General features: G+C 32.4%; 1 protein-coding gene across 6 annotated transcripts in view; it reads right to left on the bottom strand.

Annotated features, from left to right (window-relative positions):
- LOC149797921 (nucleoside diphosphate-linked moiety X motif 6-like) overlaps positions 1-20,478 on the bottom strand; it is a 254,096-nt gene that overhangs the window by 11,393 nt on the left and 222,225 nt on the right. For 5 of the 6 annotated variants that reach the window (XM_089962968.1, XM_089962966.1, XM_089962971.1 and 2 more), the window contains exon 7: positions 1,220-1,240. The exons of the other annotated variant lie outside the window; for it this stretch is intronic. In XM_089962968.1, coding sequence (XP_089819094.1) covers positions 1,220-1,240 — 21 coding nt within the window. The remainder of the gene's footprint in view (positions 1-1,219; positions 1,241-20,478) is intronic. 6 annotated transcript variants of the gene reach the window in all.

Genomic DNA, 20,478 nt, shown 5'->3' with positions numbered 1-20,478 from the left:
TTTAACACCGTGGAAAAGAAGAGTCCATTCAGTTGCTGAATGAGAGATAAATTATATTATACTTAGAAAGGTCACTCATATTAGGACAATATTTAGAACATTAAGTAGACATAGTAAAATGAAATAGCTAGTTCAAATTTTAAGAGACATTTCATCAAATACCACTAGCACTATATCGAAGGGTATGGTTCTACCTATCGTTGCAATAATAATTTACGCTTAACCAGTTACGTACAACATGCTGAAAGAATTTGATTGCTGATAAACTGTAGCCCCAAATCCCATTTTCTCAGTCCATTAAGCTAGCAGCTAAAAGCGCTGGCCCGACATAGATAGTGTATCATCTTAAACGATGTCCCTTGTTTTAAATCTCATCAACTGCCATACAGTTCATTTTATCTCACAGTTTCTTCACAACACCAACGATGATTAAAGATGTGGGAAGATTAGTCACACAAAAGCAAATCTGAATAATACTAAAAACAATAAAACAAATGATAAAAGAGTTCAATACAGTATGACTCAAAGGATGGAATGCTTATAAGTGGGAAGAATGAGATAATACCCACACAGGAAGTATCACAATTATAGTCCTGATTTGTCTTAATTATTGTTTCAGACCAAGCCTTACACATTCCCACACATAAGTATATACCAAACTATGACTCCTAGTTCGAAGAAAAGCTTTATTATTGTTGACAAGAAATAGTCATACTAAACCGGAAATATTACTCACGTCTTCTCCCAGTTTCATACAAAATATGGCTATTACGTTTGGATTATGTTTAAAAATTACCCCCACCAGAAGACCAGTTTTAATAGAGATTCAATTTTAATATCAACAGTTGCAATCTGAAATAGTTTCTGGTCCATATATCATGACGTTTGCTTCATATATATATATATATATATATATATATATATATATATATATATATATATATATATATATATATATATATATATATATATATATATATATATATATCTCGGACATTGATTTTACCTACATTCCATAAAGTGAAAGTAATCTTGCTTCTGTTCAATCCCAAATCATCATGTCCCTCAATCCCAAATCATCATGTCCCACGAGAACAGACACTAAGCTTAATTACGGAGCAAATAAAGAGTGTGCAATTCGCCAATATTTCTGCCTATGCTTCGTCATCCATATTTTTTTTTCTAATTTAAATTTTAGCACAGCAAAACAAATTCGTACCTTTCAGTTGTCTTTTCGTTTCTGTAACAAAAGAAAATCATCTTTACCGTAAACTGAAATGGGATTTGTATCTTGCATTTGACTCAAAGTAAGAGCTTAAGAAATATACTTAACATTTTTCGAAAAGGGGTTAAAAATGACAAATATCACTTAAATTTAACAAAAGTCTAAATTATTCACACCGTTACATGGGCCCAGTAAATAGTCAACTTGATTGCATTTGAGTGGCGATGTATATTATACCTATCCTGACTGATTCTCATTTCACTTTTATGGAGATGGAAACAGGTAAACTGTCACGTGGGATGATGTGAGAGATCTCCCCATCTCGTTACGGCTTTTGGTTATCGTTATCTAGAAGATGATCGACCACGGTGTTATTGCTCGGATCGAGTAAACAATAATATAAAATATGAAATTAATGCATGGAATAACAGGGATCTGAGCAGAGATATAAAATAGAACAACACGAGCCAACGTATGCAAAAAAGTATAATAGTTTTATGAATTACATAAATGAAATGAAAGTGAACATGACATCTGAATGATTCACTTTCTCATGTAAATATAGTTACAAATTTACGCGCATTTCCATTAGCCGTTCTATTATATCGATAGAGCAAATTTCATGATAGAATCGAGTGATCCAACTAAAATTGCCGGCATGTCAGTATCGCCTGATTGCTTCCGATATTTTCCAAATCACTGTTGGTGATATGTCGGCTTCGTATTTCTTTTCCTTCTCTCTCTGTTTTTGTCTGTCTGTATTACGGGGTACAAAAGTTGCAAACAATAACACCCAACACAAAGTAGATTCCTAGCCAATTTTGAATGTTCACCCCAGTTAGGGCTCAATACAACGTCCCTTTACAGAGAACAGATCGGTAGTTTTACACCAGGGCAATAGTTTATCAAAAATACAGTCAAGGTTCATTAACAGTATAAATTCTTGCTTTTTAAAGTGATGACAAATGCAGATTACAAGTCCTATGGGTCAGAATCTGTATCAGTATCAGATGTATGAACTATGTAAAATTTCTTTCTAACATTACCATATATGAGTGCGTAAAATCCTTTAAACTAAAAATACCATATACAACCATGTCTCTTGTCTTAATGATAATCAATATTTATACAATAAAATGGCGCGAAATGTTAAGCATTAATATAACGCAAACAGTCTGTCTGTCTATCTTTCTTCTTCGGGTCATCAACCTAGTCTTGATTGTAAACTATGATCTTTCCACTGTGTAGTGCAGTATGGATCTATATTTTTCCTTGTGCTTTATTCGAGACTCGCGCCTTTCTATGAAGTTGAATCTCTCTCCTTTCGCATCCTTCATTTTCCGACACGCGTTCCTTAGACAATTTAACCAGAAAACCACACAATGGAGGATAGAGATTTTTTTCCGGAGTTTAGAAATAGATCTGCAATTGGAAATGTGATGTTCCGATATAACTACCCTTAGGGACAGAAACTTTAGATAATGAAGTGGTACTTTTGCAAGAAGATATGATATAAATTCAACATGTCTGTATTGAATATGTTCTTATTGAAATATTGTTGTACAAACAAAACCATGATGAAGACTTCAGTATTGGTTCAATGAATCCCAACGGAGATTTTTTAAAAAAATCGCCATCTACGCTAATATGTCGTCGAATACGAATATAATAAAGACGTATGAATAAGCAAAAATGTAAGATAATCATCACGAAAATAGTTTGTAAATTTAAATCGGCATTGCTTTTAATGTGGCAACAATCAAAACTTTGCATCAATTTAAAAAAGACACTGTACCATACCAGAAAAAAAACCCATATCATTTTGAAAAATTGGACATTTTGGTTGTGTAAAAGGACAGCTTGATTTAATGATCCCAATTATAGACTGTCTGTTCAAAAAGAAGAAATAAAAGACAAATAAACTTAATGAGCATAAGTGAACTGAATGATGTTTTTGAAATTTTATTTGACATTTTAAATACCCAAAATTACGACCGGATTAAAGGAACATACAAGACGGATATTTGATGCAAATGAATATTTAACATAGAACATATATAGTTATCAACCGCTCGAGGAAAACTCATAAATAGTATGATATATATCTAGGTTTTAGATTATGTTGTTCAATTATATACGCAGAGCCTATTTTATTTACAAATAAATACGATAAACACTTCTACTCACCAAACACATGCCAAATATGTGACAGAGACTTTTAAAGACAAAGAGACTAAGACATTTACAGACAAAGAGACTAAGACATTTACAGACAAAGAGACTAAGACATTTACAGACAAAGAGACTAAGACATTTACAGACAAAGAGACTAAGACATTTAAAGACAAAGAGACTAAGACATTTACAGACAAAGAGACTAAGACATTTACAGACAAAGAGACTAAGACATTTACAGACAAAGAGACTAAGACATTTAAAGACAAAGAGACTAAGACATTTAAAGACAAAGAGACTAAGGTCACATGAAAAGAATGTGTGAAGGTCCTGCCCATAACGACCGTAATTCGAATTTGAGATGCCCAAAAATCAAAACTAAAGCAAAATATTAATAATTATTTAGAGATTCTTTTACAAATCGATTAAAAAATATAATTAGTAAACCGTTAGGAAAATGTGAGAAAAATAAAAGTAATGGAATGTACAGAGGAAAATAAAACTTAAAAATGCCAAAAAATACCATTTGCAAAGAGGATAACGATAAATGAAGATTTTGTGATAGTCAGCCTAAAGAACAAAAAAGTAAAAAAAAAAAAAATCACTAAGCTAACTCATGGTGGTGTTACAGTGGTATAATTATCAATATGGTTGACAAATGAATTTGTTAGAATAGTTTCAAAAGCAAATAACGTGATAGATTCATGCTGAATTTCACTGATACAGATTTTCTCTTCTTAATTGTTGAAACAGATAATTTGTATTATGATATGAAACAATATATATACCGTTGTGTGATGATCGAAAGTACAACGCGTTTGGTATACCACAAATGTTAAGAAAGTTCCTAGGTAATGCATATCAGTGGAAAAGTACCTTGCAATGAAAATGAAACTCAAGCCTCATTTAAAGTCTGTTTCTTTTGCCTGTTTCAAGTTATCTACTATAAATAAATAAATAAATAAATAAATAAATAAATAAATATATATATATGTGTGTGTGTGTGTGTGTGTGTGTATGTGTGTGTGTGTGTGTTCATTTATAATGAGGTCATTGTCAGTGTAGACAGTTTCCATTGCTTTTTATTCTTGCAATAGATGGTGATCAAAACAATGCATTCTCCCTATCAGATTTTACTTTAATACCATCAGTTACACAGATTTTTCAAAAGGTCTACCACTAAAATCTAATTATTTGTCTTCCTGTTTAAGTCATCAAGATTTACACAATCGTCTATTAAAAGCGAGGTAAGTTGTACCTTGATATATATCAACCAGGAATTAAATCAGTCACCTATCTTTATTTTCAGGATCACATTTCCATATTTTAATAACTACTTTCCGTTATAAGTTTTGTTATACAGAAAGATTGGACAGATTATAACCATTTAGTCGAAATTGTCGTTGTATGTAGTCTTTTCTGATTTAGTACAAACAATGTGTCTCCATAGTTATACGTGTCTGAAACAATATTTTGGAACTGGTATTGAAGTTAATTTGATCATCTGATAAGTAATAAATATACATTTTGTGGGCATCGACATTTGCATTTCTGCTGATTTGAAAATGAATACCATGATGGACGTTAACTACTTTAAGATAGCTACCATGCAATCGATTGCCGTGTAAATTTCTCAGATGAAGCCAGATGCAATGGACGTCAGTGCATTGTAGATATCTTTTAAATACTGATCCATTAAACCTTTAATTCAGGTAATCAAGTGTCCTAGCCGTTTTTATTTGAATGTTGCAGTGTTTCTCGGGTATTCTGCAACGAATGTTTTCTAATTAATTTTTCCTCATCCAAATCTGTATAAATAACGTGAACTGACAGTTGCTGTATTTATGATTAACACATTGTAATTCTGCTATTCAATGTAAAACCTTTATATTAATCTCGAGCATCTTTTAACATTATTTGTAAATTTAAAACATTTTTCTCTTCCATGTAGTAACTCCTTCCTTCTTTCAAACAAACTTTTCGTCGCGTGATTAGAAAGCTGATAGACTGCCCCCATTTCGCTATAAAAATCTGCATTCGATGGAATTTGTTTACCATTTGCAACATTTCTGTTTACAAAAGTTGCTTTTTATACTGATTGTTGCAAAGCAAACCGATATATTAACTTGCATGGAGTAAGCTAACACAAAACATGGTAAAAAGATGTATTTGGTATAGTTTCGACTTCAAAATAACTAACAAATCTTTCGTACCTTCATTTGCAGCACGACTGGTTCATGATGATGGCATTACGTTATATATATTTATTTCCATCCTTGATATGCACTTGTACAATGGTAAAATCCTAAAGCAATACCCATCCTGGCGTAAGTTTATTTTAATATAGAAAACTCAATAAATAATTGAAGCCTCAAAAATATCCATATTTTAAAGTAGAACCCAAGCATCCTGGCGATGTTATAACAATACTGAAAACAAAGAAATTAAGAAAAAAGAATGATCTTGAAAATAACAGTGGAAACAATATAGACAAAACTAAAATTCTGAGGCAAAAAAAGGCTGAAAATGGAAATTGATTTAGAAGATATTTACATAATTGACATGGACAAAATTGAAGAAGTTACAGCAAGGAATCTTCCTCTTGCGATAATACTAAGACTTATTCACAGAAAAGGAAGGGAGTAACACTGGCCACATCAATAACAATGCCAATATGAACAGTTGAACTATGTCCAAATACACTCCCTCCTAATATCCAAACATGTTTTAAAAACAATAAAGTAAACAAATTTCCTCTGAAAAAAAGAAACAGCAGTATTTTCTGGAGTTATTGATAGTGTGATAAGTATGTTCCTCAAGAAAATTAATAAACTAACTATAGCGAAAATAAACCACAACACCTTTCACAATCATTATAATAGAAGTAAATGATTGATATTGGTTTTTGTGTTTCTAAAATGTCATGAGCCGTTTGAATGTCAATGCACTACGATGGCAATAGCATATATGAGAATCTGACAATACAAATATAGTCGCTGTTCCGAAGTCTCAAGTCTTGTTGTTGAGTAACATTGTAATCATAAGCCTCCTTTTCCTCATACTATTTACCAACTTTGCATTTTCTGTCTTCTAAACTTCCTGTTGTACTGTCATATAGTGTTAATCGGTTTTAGAAATACCACTCTATTTTGCATCAGTACTGATGGTGCGGTTCAACACCAGATTACATGAATCGTTGTATTTCTGCTAAATAAAGGTGTTTGCAATGTTTCTACCCATTATGATCACGTTGCCATTCAGTAATAAAAATACATGGTCATCACAAACATCATACTCAAATTTCAATTGTCAATTTGTCATGTATTATTGGAATTATACCATAATGTTTTAATCTGTGTCACATCACAACAGCGCTGTCCTGAAAATAACACATCCATTAATTTTTCAACAGTGTATAAATCTGTTAAAACGGACAGTGGAATACATATTGTAGAGCTAGAGGCTTGTGATGCATCTTTTTCTTTAATAGAATTCATTTCACCAGTTTGCAATGTAATCTAGTATTTAACAGTGCCCGATCCAGTTATATTTACGTGTATAAACAGCTAACAGCAGCAGATATAAGATGCCAAAATCTTCGTGTACTGTTTTAGGTTCTACTGGCCATTATCACAAAAAAGTATTTCTTTCTTCAGCTGATGTATCTCGAGTCATTCTGTTGTGAAATTTTAAAATGTATACATATATGAAAAAAGTTGTCTTATATCAATGCTATTGGTATTCGATGTAAATCCATACTCGTCAGGTAATCCTACTTTACAATCCGACAGATGTTTCCGCATATGGAAACAAAAGTTTTATACCTTTTTGTATATTCCAGAAGGAAATCACACAACCAGGAGTTGCCATACATATCATGTTTGGTTTAATCTGCTATGATCTGTCTCTGGTCAGTAAGTCTGACTGATAAAGCTTAAAATATAGTTAAAACGTATAATGGTTTGTCTCTAAAAAAATCTGTTCAAGTGAGTACATGTTTATCTCTTTAAATATTTCTGAAATATCCAGGATCACGAGAGCGCTTAATTTAACTGAAGGAAAAGGATAAGGCGCTGTTTTTGTTCCTTATTTAAATTTGTCCATTTATTTTAGTTAACGTTTCTTATGTAAAATACATTGATCGTCAATTTACTGCATTTCCGCACACCTGTGATTCTCGTTTTTCTAACTAATCTTTTCATGTTCTCTACTGAAGTACCATGTTAACCGTGTTTATTTTTCACAGTGTTTGAATCTCTAGTATTTAGACTTACCATGTCGTATATAAGTTTGCATCTGTTGTAGTTTTAAAAGCCAATGACTTTGTTTTCTTCGTAACATATCATTTCCTCTGGAGCCCTCTTCAGAGTGAACGAGTTGCACGAGAAGTGGAAAGCGAGGTCTTGCTATGCAGCAAGACTTTTCTTTTCACGAATGGACAACGACGTCTGTACCATTTATTTGACTTAAGTCCCCATGACTGGGGGTTTTATGGATGCGTTAAAAGTGAACATAGACAAAATTGTGGCCAGGAAAAATGCATAACTGATTGAAAATTTTCTGTAAATCGCAGCTTTATGTCCTTTGAGTGAAATTTGAAAGAAGTTTAAATGTTCTAATGCTCCAAATCAATCTTGTTTTCTTTATCATTTATGTTGTTCAAAAACTCATCTACCAATTTGATGATATTGTCTCGTTTAATTTCTTCTGTAATATCTTTCATTTCCAAGCTGTGACGTTATTTATATCTTTGTTGCCGTATCACACTTTTATATATACCATCTTATTTTTTACATGTGACACTGTAGGATGAATTTTTACCTCTGGTTGTGAGACCAATATAAAATCGTACCGTGTACTCCTTCATTTTCTAATGCGCTGTTTTCGCCACATTGAATAGACTCTTATCGTTCCAACACTCAAAGTTCTCCCGCACTTTGATACTATTATATATGTATTATGCGTACTTCATCATTTATTTTTAATGGATTAGCGTTTTCAGGTTTCGCGTTTAGCATTCTCTCAACTGCTAAATGATTTACAGTTCATTTCCATTTGTCTAGTCCGTACTTGTACTATTCATTCTTTTAGTCTTCGACATCTTCATTTAATTCATGCTCAATATATTTCAAACTTTGAATACGTTATGTTGTTTTAGGTAACTCTCGCTTGTATAAATTCTCTTTTACTCTTCCAGTGCGAGGATTATGAGATCACCTATACTTGCCTGATTTTAAATAGTTCCAATGTAAAAGTAGAAAATAGTCCTTCATTGAAACCATTGGAATCTTTTACCCATTTACATTTAGGAGTAACACAGGTTTAGATAATAATAAAACTCGGTCAAATAACCGAATAAATTCAATAATACTATCCAAATGTTTTCTTCTTTATTCACTTCAGCTCGTCATGCCTATTAAAGTGTGATTAGTTTTATTGCCTCATTTAATTAGGTTTAGAAAAACGCCATATCAGGTTTTGTTTGGATTGAACAACTTCAATTTCCATTCTATATGGCTCTGTTAAGCCTTTCAACTACATATTCTGTCTGAAAATGTTCAGAAATATCCTGCTATAAAACTCTCTTCCTTCATCCAAATGTATCATTTCAGACTTTTGCTCTCTAAAGATTCTTTTGAAAGCAATATGAATTCCTTTGATTTGACCATCTTGTTGTGCTAATTAATGTTGCTGATCATTACAAAATTATCATTGCATGTAATATATCAACTTTAAAGCTTCTAGGAAACATTGCATGCTATCTTTTATAATGCTTGAAATCGGCAAATAAAATTTTATTTTCTGGAATGTGTTTGCAACACATCTGGCTCAGAACACATTTTCATACCATCTTGTCTTGTTGAAAAACACGTTATGTATTGATACTGAGATTGATGCTTTTGTGTTAATCTCACTGAAAATTTCTATCACCTTTCTAAACCTATTTTAATCTGCCACAGTATTAATGTTAATTCTTATTTTTGTGCAAATGTTTCAATCTTTGTTTTTCTACTTATTGCAGAATCAATAATTTTTAATATGATGTGGGAACTAGAGTGCAATTTTGTCGTATACAAAATATGAGTGGTCTAGCTTTGAAATATTACTATGGTCTAGAGATCTTGGGCGTAGCTTTGTAAAACAGTATTAGTGCACCAGAAACGCTTTCGTGTAGGGATATGGGATTTATGATCAAACTAAAGGGCCTGTCATATTGATATATATAACAATCGAATGTATGTTTAACAATCCATGATTATAGATTTTGAGGGTCATTTATAAACAACACATTACATAACTGACTTTTGTTCATGATTGTAAATCATAATTTAAGATAATGATCATTTGTAAAGAGTATGTTAACTTGGATTTGAGTTCAGGACCTTGGATATCCCCTCGAATTTTATGGTGTAGGCGATTTTCGTCAGGTTGTTTGTTAAACTTGAAGTAAACAGACTTGAATTTGTTTACGATCTCGATGGAAATTTGCAATGGAAATGACCTAAGTCCATGGCATTTTGTTGTGTCATAAGTCAGGTGACAGACTGTATGTATGTATGTATGTATGTATGTATGTATGTATGTATGTATGTATGTATGTGTATATATATATATATATATATATATATATATATATATATATATATATATATATATATATATATATATATATATATAAGACAAAGTAAACCGTTATTTATTGTTATTTTTTAAAATCAGTCTTTGTGAAATCACGTTGTGTTCATATATAATTTGAGATGAATTATTTTTTAAATTATTCATTGGAATAACAAAAGTGTTCATTGACAGTTTGGACTACAATACTATTTTGGGATTATTATGAATTCACTCCAAGACATTCTTGATTACATTGTTGTGATACAACAAAGCTAATGATATATCAGGCTATTCAAGACTACTGACACATCAGTACATTAAAGATATGCAATTCATTAGGAATACTCAAAACCTTTGGAATTGAGACATGACTTTCATGATATTTTGGGATTTAATTCACAATACTACTGTCATTTTAAATTTTCACTTTGAATTGTGGGGGAAAATTAATTATGTATTTTGCTTCTCTGTTACTTTGTTTAAGACCACAGAGTCGTAACCCATATGCATAACTGGTACAGAAAACGGTGTGCATATTCAAAATATGGAAATTAGGACTTAGCAAAAGATCATTTTGTATTCTTAATTTTTGTCATTGGAGAAACACGAAATAATTTAAAATTTATAAATGATTAAGTACTACGAATATTAGCACACTTACTCATACGTTTGAGCATATATTGAAATTGAATCGAAAACGAATTATCTGCAAACGTGAAACGACTAAACAATACTTTAATGTTCACTCATCTAGGTTCATTAATAGCGATACAGTCGTACATATATATTAATATTTTATACAGTTGTCATAACTTGGTTCTGGGTGTTTGAAAAATATTTTGATGGATAACCAAGCTGCTTCAACAAGTTAAGATTAGCTATATTTGAAGAAGATCGTCCTTAATAAAAAAATTAAAAAGAAAAACACCTGAATTTGAGATTAGACTTAGGAAATTACCATTTTTGCAATAATATAAACAAGTTTAGCAAATACATTTTTAACTAAAGAAAAATTTGATACATATAATTGAAGAGAAGCGAAACGGACAAAGTTATCAAACATGTTTTCAACAACCTGGACAGGAAATAAACTAATATACACGGTAGCTGTTTTACAGATTTTAGTAAATAACGTATGGATATTAACTGGTTAGAGCAACCTTATGCAAATATTTAACTGAGCGATTCAAAATATATGCAACAACGTAGCAAATAGAGGCGGCACGTGTTTCTTTTATGCTTCGGCACCTGAGTTAAAGACACGAATTAAACCTCCAAAACCAATTTCGTTAGGTACAATCATTGTCTTGGTAACGGTCTTGCAAAAATTGGAAAGTTTGAAATGTGAAAATGAAAATTCCATAGGTAAATAAATGTATGTATATTGTTAAAGTGGAGTGGGCAGGCAACATGAACGAAAGACGCAGCATGAAATTGGTTAGGAAACTGAACTAGACGGAGAAGAGTGGGTGGGCTTGTTTTTCAGGATGCAAAGTGATTATCACCTTTTACAAAATTGTTTTCAAGATCGGTACACTTAGAAATGAACAAATGACGTACTGAAACACAAATGAACAAAGTACTTGAATTTGTCCCTCATTACCGAATCTGATGTGCTTCCTGCAGTTTGTTTTAAAACTACAAAACAATATAGAGTTTTTTTCTTTGAACAACAGCGAAAGGAATAAACCTTTATTAAACCGAAGAGAAATTTTAAACAAAAAGCAGCAAATGATTTTGAGGAAGAATTTTGTTTTCTAGGGGTTTTAGACGGAGAAGGTAAAGACGTTACGTTACGGCAAATTGGTAATAATGTTTAGGTGTAGTTTTATAGACCGCAAAATTCAAAGAGATCCTCGATAGCAATTTAAGTATTCTTTCCTTATCTGTGTTAGAGAGTTTATATGATGTCTCCTTTCATTTCATCGGCCTCATATTATTTCCTTTAACTAGGTTCCATTGACCTTTGGGCATGCTGTAGACGACCACAATAAACCTAAATTCCCTCGTTGGTTCTTTATAGCAGTTAAACTCTGGCATAATCGTCCATACCGATATTTGAAAATGCAAAAACAAAAATCTACTCCGATTAGACTACAGATGCTTTCATATTTACATCATCTGTGTTGCCACAATTATTAAAAGATAAACAAAGTATCAAAAGCTTAATATATATCAAGCTGTACCTCAAAATACTGATATAGGGTATCTATCATCAACAACTTTCCATCCTTGAATAAACACGTTTATAATGTTCAACATAATTCTTGGACAGAAAATAGCAATGTAATGACAAAATGTTTTGTATTCAGCTTTAGTGCAAACATAGTCTTTGTACAATTAGTCTCTCCACAAAGTATCATGTTGCGGGTATTCTTTAGTTAAAAGTATCCGAAGGTAATAGACCGAGTTTTGCACAGTTCCGCACATTGTCCATATAGTACAAGCAGAGAAGAAATCACAAAATGACTTTCATTGCTGAAGGTGAGGTACACTTTAATCTAAAACAACACTATTTATTTGCTTGAATTGTGCGTTAACTTATTCATCTGAAACAAAAGAAATATACATGCAATAATTGTCAGGGTTATAAAAAAATCATCTATTACAAAATTACCTGTGCTTCAGCTGTTCATCAAACAGACTTTCTGTCCCGCGTAAACATTTATCTGACTTGGAAACCCTGTGAAGAATCATATTTTCTACGCATTCCATGGTCACCAAGAGGTTTACGTTTCTGAGTTGTAATAAATTGTTAAAGCATACTATATATTCGTTTTGGGAGAATCAAGCGCAAGATGTCTCGAGGTGGTATCGGCTAATATGACGATAATTCCATCTCTTGTAATGTGTCATAAAAGAAAGCAATTGCATTTCCGCAATAATCATTAACTTGCTCATTGTGCAGCTGATTCAGAAGTAATCCTGTTACTGGAGGCAAATTTATTCAAATTTGTAATCCTGGTTGTCACGTTCTATCACAATTTACGTTTTTGAAAGATTTTAAGCAAATCTGAAATCCCGTGAAAGAGCACAAGGAAATGGTGGACAACAATCTGTAAGAATGAAATTCTAATAATCTTCTAAACTTCTTCCATACACCACAAACTTCAAAGTCTGAGTGCCAGTTGTATGTGCATTTTCTAACCCCTATCATAACTTTCCCAATCTTATATTCATGGTACATTCCTTAATCTCATTTTTCCTAACTGGATCAGATAATCACGGATCTTTCTATGTGTGCAAATTTTGTAGTAATTCAACTTAAAATGATCGTCACTTCAGAAGGATACAATTATGTCTTTACCGAGAATGGAACAACACTTTTCTACGACGACAATGTTTGCATCTCATTTTGCCTTCACATCAAACTTAACCGATACACTACTCCGTTCAAATGATATATCGGACCTTAGCTTTGATATTGCTGTATATATAAGTTCTCCTAAGGTTTAATGTTGCTCTGTGTGTATGTGAAATAATGATGTGATGGATTCAATTATATAGCTGGTTTCATAATATTGTTCTGTTTGTGAAGAATTATTTTTTACCGTAAGCAAAAAGCTATACTATTTATTATTTTTGAAAGCATTTATGCGTTTCCAGGAATTATCTAAAATTCGACATACCATTTTAAAGAACATTCTAAGCAATAAACAAACAAACATCTATCACAAGCGTGGTGAATATTTTCGCATTTTACTGGCCCATTCGAAGGCTGGTAGAAATCGTTTAGTTTAGGCTGCCTGTATTTTCAAGTTTTGCCTTATATGTATGTTGTAACAGCAGCAACATTCAAGTTGTTTAACGTCTGAGTCACCAAGCCACGTCCTCTTTATCTTTATTTTAAGTAATCAAGTGTATTGGATCTGTTTTCACTGAACTCTGCATTTTTTAATCTGTAATTCTTCCATATTTTATCGTGTAATTCTTTCTTCAACAGATGAATTAGGTTCGAATAGCTTAAACATATAATTGCTGCTATTGCTATATTTAAACATCTTTGTACTATTGACAGCTTTTATTTTACATCATAACTGAATAGATGGTTTTGTCTGTGTTTCACAATCCCAGTATTAAAACATTTTACTCCATTTAGCATGTACTTGTATCTTTCATAATGTCAAACCTAGCTTCAGACACGCGTCCATAACGTCTAATGAGTCAACAACACATTAAATAATTATCATCTCTAATCGAATGTAAAAGCAATATTCGAGTCCCCCAAAAGACAAGACTACAAAAATGTTGCATACGCCCCATTTTTTTTATCTGAATGACCTAATGATATAACGAATCTATTGTGTATCACTTTTATAATGAAATATACCAATGGAGTATAATTAAATCTGTACGCAGGGCGTATTATTTAAGGTGTTATTTCCACGTTTAATATACCTAACGACTCTTCATGATGGTAATTAACACTACCAATTCTGAAATATATTATATATTTATATACTAGACAGTCAGTACAAAAGGGATAATCCTGATTTTGTTAAATAAAATAATCGTAAAGCAAAATATAACCAGGGAGTACTTCCGGTTTTCTTCTTAAACTTCTTTTTGCTTGTAACTGATTTCCTCTTTCCATGTTCTATTCAAACATCTATTGCAATATTATTTACGCAAACTGAAAAAAGTAATTTTCCATTTAGTATATCTTTTGTATTAGTTGATATAAAACAGTTCCAACATTTGTTTTCTACTCTAAGTTGTTTCATAACACAATACGCTTTGTAATAATTTATCTTGTTCAGACTTTGAAACAAGTACACACTTCGGACACCGACAGCGTAGCTTTCATATTAAACTACCTGAATACCTATACTACCTATCTGAGGACTGTTGAATTCAACACATTCAGTTTTGCTCCATTATTTATGTTGTGTGCAAAACGTTAGTGCTTTCCTTTGCTAAATGTCTTCATTCTCTGGGCTGTTTCGAAATTTTAGATGATTTTCAAACTACCCGCACGTAGTCCCGGTCCACTATTTCAAAAATGACGTTAAGTAGTGCCGGTCCAAAATTTCCAAATTACGTGGAAGAAGTGCCAGTTGAAAATTTCCAAAGTACGTGAAAGTAGTGCCGGTCCAACATACCTGAAAGTGGTACTTTTCCAAATGATTTCCAAAAATACCTCTATGAATTACCTTTCTATTGATTATTCAATTTTGTAATGTTGAAGTTCAGCTGCACATGTACATAAAACGGAACGGCAATAAAAAAAAAATAAATAAAATAAAATAAATCAATGATTGGTCTAGCTGCAATGACAATTTCTTACTGCTGAAGTTTAGTCCGTCTCCATACTGTGCCGTCTTAATAATTTTGCTCTAAGGAGAATTGTTACTTATTTCAGCATTATGACCAACCACATAATATAATATGTAAATCTGACTCTTTTCTGAAATACTAAATTAAATCTTTTCTGTTGTTCGAAATTACCAAATGTAACACTTATATCAAGTCCAAGCTTGTAAACAAACAAGCATTATGTCTAGATTCCTAGATTGTTACTTTCATGCTAATCTTGTCAAGTAGTTATATCACCTCTATGAAAAATGTTGAATTCAATACAATGTAGCTTTGTGCGTGCGTTTGAGATAGCAAAAACAAACAAACATGAAACAGTGTTTGGTGCTGCACCTAATGCTCCGAAGTTGCAATTGCAATGTATATTCTGTCACATTCTCCACATGTTTGATCTCTTAAATCATTATTAGTGATTTTATGACGTCCATTTGTTTGATAAAGATCTGAAATAGTGTCCTATTAGCATACACCAAAGACAAAAATTAATTTCTTGAAAATATTATGATGTACATGAACTTATTTATGTGTAAAAGCGGACGCGAATGAATCATCCTATTTAAGATTTTAGGATAGTCCAGTTCTGTCATTTTATCAATCGTTGCCTGTACACCATATGAAGCTTGTGGATCTATTTTTATATTGGCAAAATGCTAAGCATAATAATATCAAGGACACAGCCAACGGTTCATAGCGTGCTCCTAACGGTTTGTAGTATCACATACCAGAAGGAATTCAAACTGGCGACGTATTAGCGTTAATACGTATCAGATTGATGGGATTGGTGATAGGTTTAAATCATTAGTGATGTTTATGTCAGATCTTTGTTAAATGACCTGATCAACCTGATGATAGGCAAATAAGTAACAATTCGTTATTATCTACTTATTTACGTATCGTAATACCTATGAAGTTTGCTCCAGGATATCGCGCATCCAACTACGTTTAGCAGAGACCCAGATCTGCCGTAACATATTGTGCTGTGCAACTGGATAGAGTTCATCGTTCAAGATCTTAGCTTGTACAGAAAGAAGTAGCAAAGAAAATAGGTCGGGGCAAGTGGGTTTTGTAAAATTAATTTATGAACGGTGAGATAGTTAATACATGTACACTGTTTTAACTCTATAAAACAAAAACAGCACAGTTATTCGGGTCAAGAGGCAGTGACATTTTCCTTTATACACCATAGTATAGTACCAAATATCTTATGAACGGCAAAAATGTCACTGTGACCTACATTTAAAAAGAATGATTCAAGAGTAACTTATTAATGTCTATTTGGCACGACTATATGACGTAATGGCAATTAAACAGGTCCTTTGTACACGGTAGAAAGCCAACGCTTGTATATTGCACAGACCAATAAAATACCAAGGGAATTGCAACAGTGTAGACATAAATTGGATAATTCATATATGTTTGCAGAAATTTATTTTATAGTTCATGAAAAAACAGTATATGATACTCCAGTAAATTATACTACTTAATCATATTGTTCTCTGTTATACTACTCCAGTATATCATACCACTCTATTATATTATGCTACTAGTATTCAGTATGTTATATTACTCAGATTTATACTACTCACGCGTATTATAATACTCCAGTATTGTATGTATAGGTTACTGCGTTTGTATGGGAAAATATGAATTTTTCGTCTGAGTAATACTGCACAACACTGGGAGTACAGTATTATTCCCAGAAAACGAGTTCATAATTGGTAATAACAATGCAGTAACGATTTTATTATATACTCATTTCGTTTCCCTACATAAGGCCTATTATTAAAGATATACACTACAAGAAACAAAGTTATTGAATTTATGCTGTATTTCAAAATAAATAGACAACCGTATGCATCAATACACACTAACACTATCAATGCGCACATAGCACCGCCCAGCGACCTTTGAATTTCGTCACCCGAAAATTTCGAGTAATATTTTGAATGAATGCTTTTTGAAGAAATATTTCCAGTTGGTCTGGAATGGATGGATCTTGTTTTTCTGTTGATCCTACTTAATTCTGCTTATCTGTTTATAAATTACTAGGTTTACTGGGTCAATTCAGTGCAGTAAGTTATACTTATTACCATTCTTATTACCAGCTAAAGCAGATATGTGTATACCTTGTTACTTGCATGCTCGCGTTTGGAGGGTCCCCAGGTAGGAGCTAGGAGCTAGGACCTGTGTCATAGAGTGTGTATATTAATTATATCGCTAGCCTAAGATTATATCAAAATAGTTACACGGGAAACATTGCAAAGTTAGCTGTTCTGTGACAGTCCATTTAGCCAGCGAAACTAATGCTTTTCCATTGTCTTGGCTTATTGGCTCTGATGCTCCTAGTTCCCGACCAAAACCTTCAGTTGCATTTTCCCCTTGAATTTAGCGTTTTGACTGACTTAGAGAATGGTATATCTCTGATAGCTCTGCGCCTCCTCACTATGCGATGGTATAGGCCATAAGGAGCACTGGTCATAGTCTGAAACATTCTATTTGCGAAAGGTACAAACATTTCTCCTAAATAACTGTTCAAATGCCAAGAATGGTATTTTCAATTAATGCGTCTCTCAGGTTTGTTGTTGACATTGCAAATATCACGTTCATTCGTTCGTTTTTTTGAAAGTTTCGTTTGTGACTCAGTGAACTCGTCCGGATCTTTAATTTTATCATCTCTACTTTCAAATGGACGAAACAGCTTGTTTAGTTCATTCACAAATCTAATCAACCAAAAGCTAAAGCGTCTACAACATAACTATACATGGTATGTTTGCAAAGTAGTTGCTAATACACAATACTATTTTTAGGATTACGTGTCGTATACTATGAAGCTGTGCGAGATGGAACAATAATACATGAATCTGACAATGTAAAATTAATGGAGAAAAAAAAGCATATAATAAATTATATTACTCCATTTTACCAAGATACACAGTACATTATACTACTCTAGTGTATCATATTACACAATCCGATTATACTACTCCATTATATTATAATACTCCAGTATATTATATTAATCTAGTTATTATACTTCTCTAGTGTATTATACTAATCTAGTTTTATTATAATATTCCACTATACTTCTATGGTGTATTATACCGCTCTAGTGTATTATACTACTCTAGCATATTATACTACTCCATCATATTAGACCGCTCCGGTGGCCTAGTGGTTAGAGCATATGCCCCGGATGCGTAAGGTCGTGGGTTCGATCCTACGATCCCCAGCCGAGTCATACCAAAGACTTACAAAAATGGTACTAACAGCTAACTTGCTTGGCGATCAGCAATAGGAGGTTAGTGTTAGGACTGGTCGGACTGGTGTCAGGATAATGTGACTGGGTGGGACATCATGCTACATATCTGCGGCATGATGCCCCAGTGTTACACATCACTATAAACTGCCACACTGCAGACATAGTAGCGATTTGACTGAATAATTGTTAAAACTACGTTAAAAATCCAAATTACACGCACACACACACACACACACCATATTATATTAATCCTGTATAATATACTACTCAAGTATATTATACTAATCTAGTGTATTATACTACTCCAGTGTATTATCCTGTTCTAGTGTATGATACTACTCCATTATATTATACTACTTTAGTGTATTTTACTAATCTAGTGTATTTTACTACTCCAGCGTATTATACTATTCTAGTGTATTATACTAATCCAGTATATTATAATATTCTAGTGTATGATGCTACTCTAGTATATTATACTAATCTATTGTATTTTACTAACCTAGTGTATTTTACTACTCTAGTCTATGATACTAAGCCAGAAAATTATACTACTCTAGTGTATGATACTAATTCATTATATGATACTACTCTAGTATATTATGCTAATCTAGTATATTATTATACTCCAGTGTATTATACTACTCTAGTGCATTATACTAATCTAGTGTATTATACTACTCAGGTGTATTTTACTATTCTAGTGTATTATACTACTCCAGTGTATTATACTGTTCTAGTGTATGATACTACTTCAGTATATTATACTAATCTGGTGCATTATACTAATCTGGTGTATTTACTAATCTAGTGTATCATACTACTCTAGTGTATTATACTAATCTAGTATATTATACTACTCTATTATATTATTATACTACAGTATATCATATTATACTACTACAGTATATTCTACTTCCGGTGATATTTTGCATATAGTATTAATGTACTTCTGTTATAAAAAAATTAAATTCAATCATTCCGATATTGGAGTAATTAAAGACGTAGTACAAGTCTAACTCATAAAGTCGCAGTCGCTAAGCGACGTTACCCGGCATTGCGTGATAACGGCAGTGGGCGTTTTGACATTTATGTCATAGTTATAACTTGCTTCTTGGCAATTTATTTTTATTTTTTTATTGTTTCAACTGCGAAAATTCGAAAGGTAACGATGCTTCGGTCAGCTCAGTTTGAAAGTTGCTGTGCAATTTACTGACGGGAATTTGACTGAACTTACTGTATTTAATGTATAGAGAGCGAGAATCGCCTTTTATCAATCCAAAGTCAATCCAACACAAATGAGGAAGGGTTGGGACAGGTTAAAGGCAACCCTTAATGTTACATATTTTGATATAAGTCGATGGTCATTTACTATGATTTGTGCTTTTATCTCTGGAATAGTACATAAGCAGGCATACCAATTCTTTTTAAAACTCATTTCCCTCCTTCATACACCTAAATCTGTCCTTACTCTATGAGACCCAGCCCTTATATCATAACTTTCAGGCCATTGTGATCCCATCCCCATAGCCCTATATACACATTTTCTCGGCTGGAAAATGCCCGTCGTTTATGCAGCCAGCTTTTATCCATGAAACTTTATATAACCCTGGGTACTGGCCCCAGGGTGATGATTTAAAATATGTTTAGGATGGTAACAGCTTTATGTAGACAGAATAGGTTCATTGGTCTGTGCTTACTCTCATTTGGACCGCCACCACCCCGGCCCCTAGGCTCATAAATCGGAAACTACTTAAATCCCCATCAATATATATATATATATATATATATATATATATATATATATATATATATATATATATATATATATATATATATATATATATATATATATATATATATATATATATATATATATATATAT

This window comes from Sinohyriopsis cumingii, chromosome 6 (genome assembly GCF_028554795.1).
Source record: "Sinohyriopsis cumingii isolate HCF-2022 chromosome 6, ASM2855479v2, whole genome shotgun sequence".
Taxonomy (NCBI): domain Eukaryota; kingdom Metazoa; phylum Mollusca; class Bivalvia; order Unionida; family Unionidae; genus Sinohyriopsis; species Sinohyriopsis cumingii.
The sequence above is the reverse complement of the archived record's forward strand: the minus strand, read 5'-3'. Positions and strand labels throughout refer to the sequence as shown.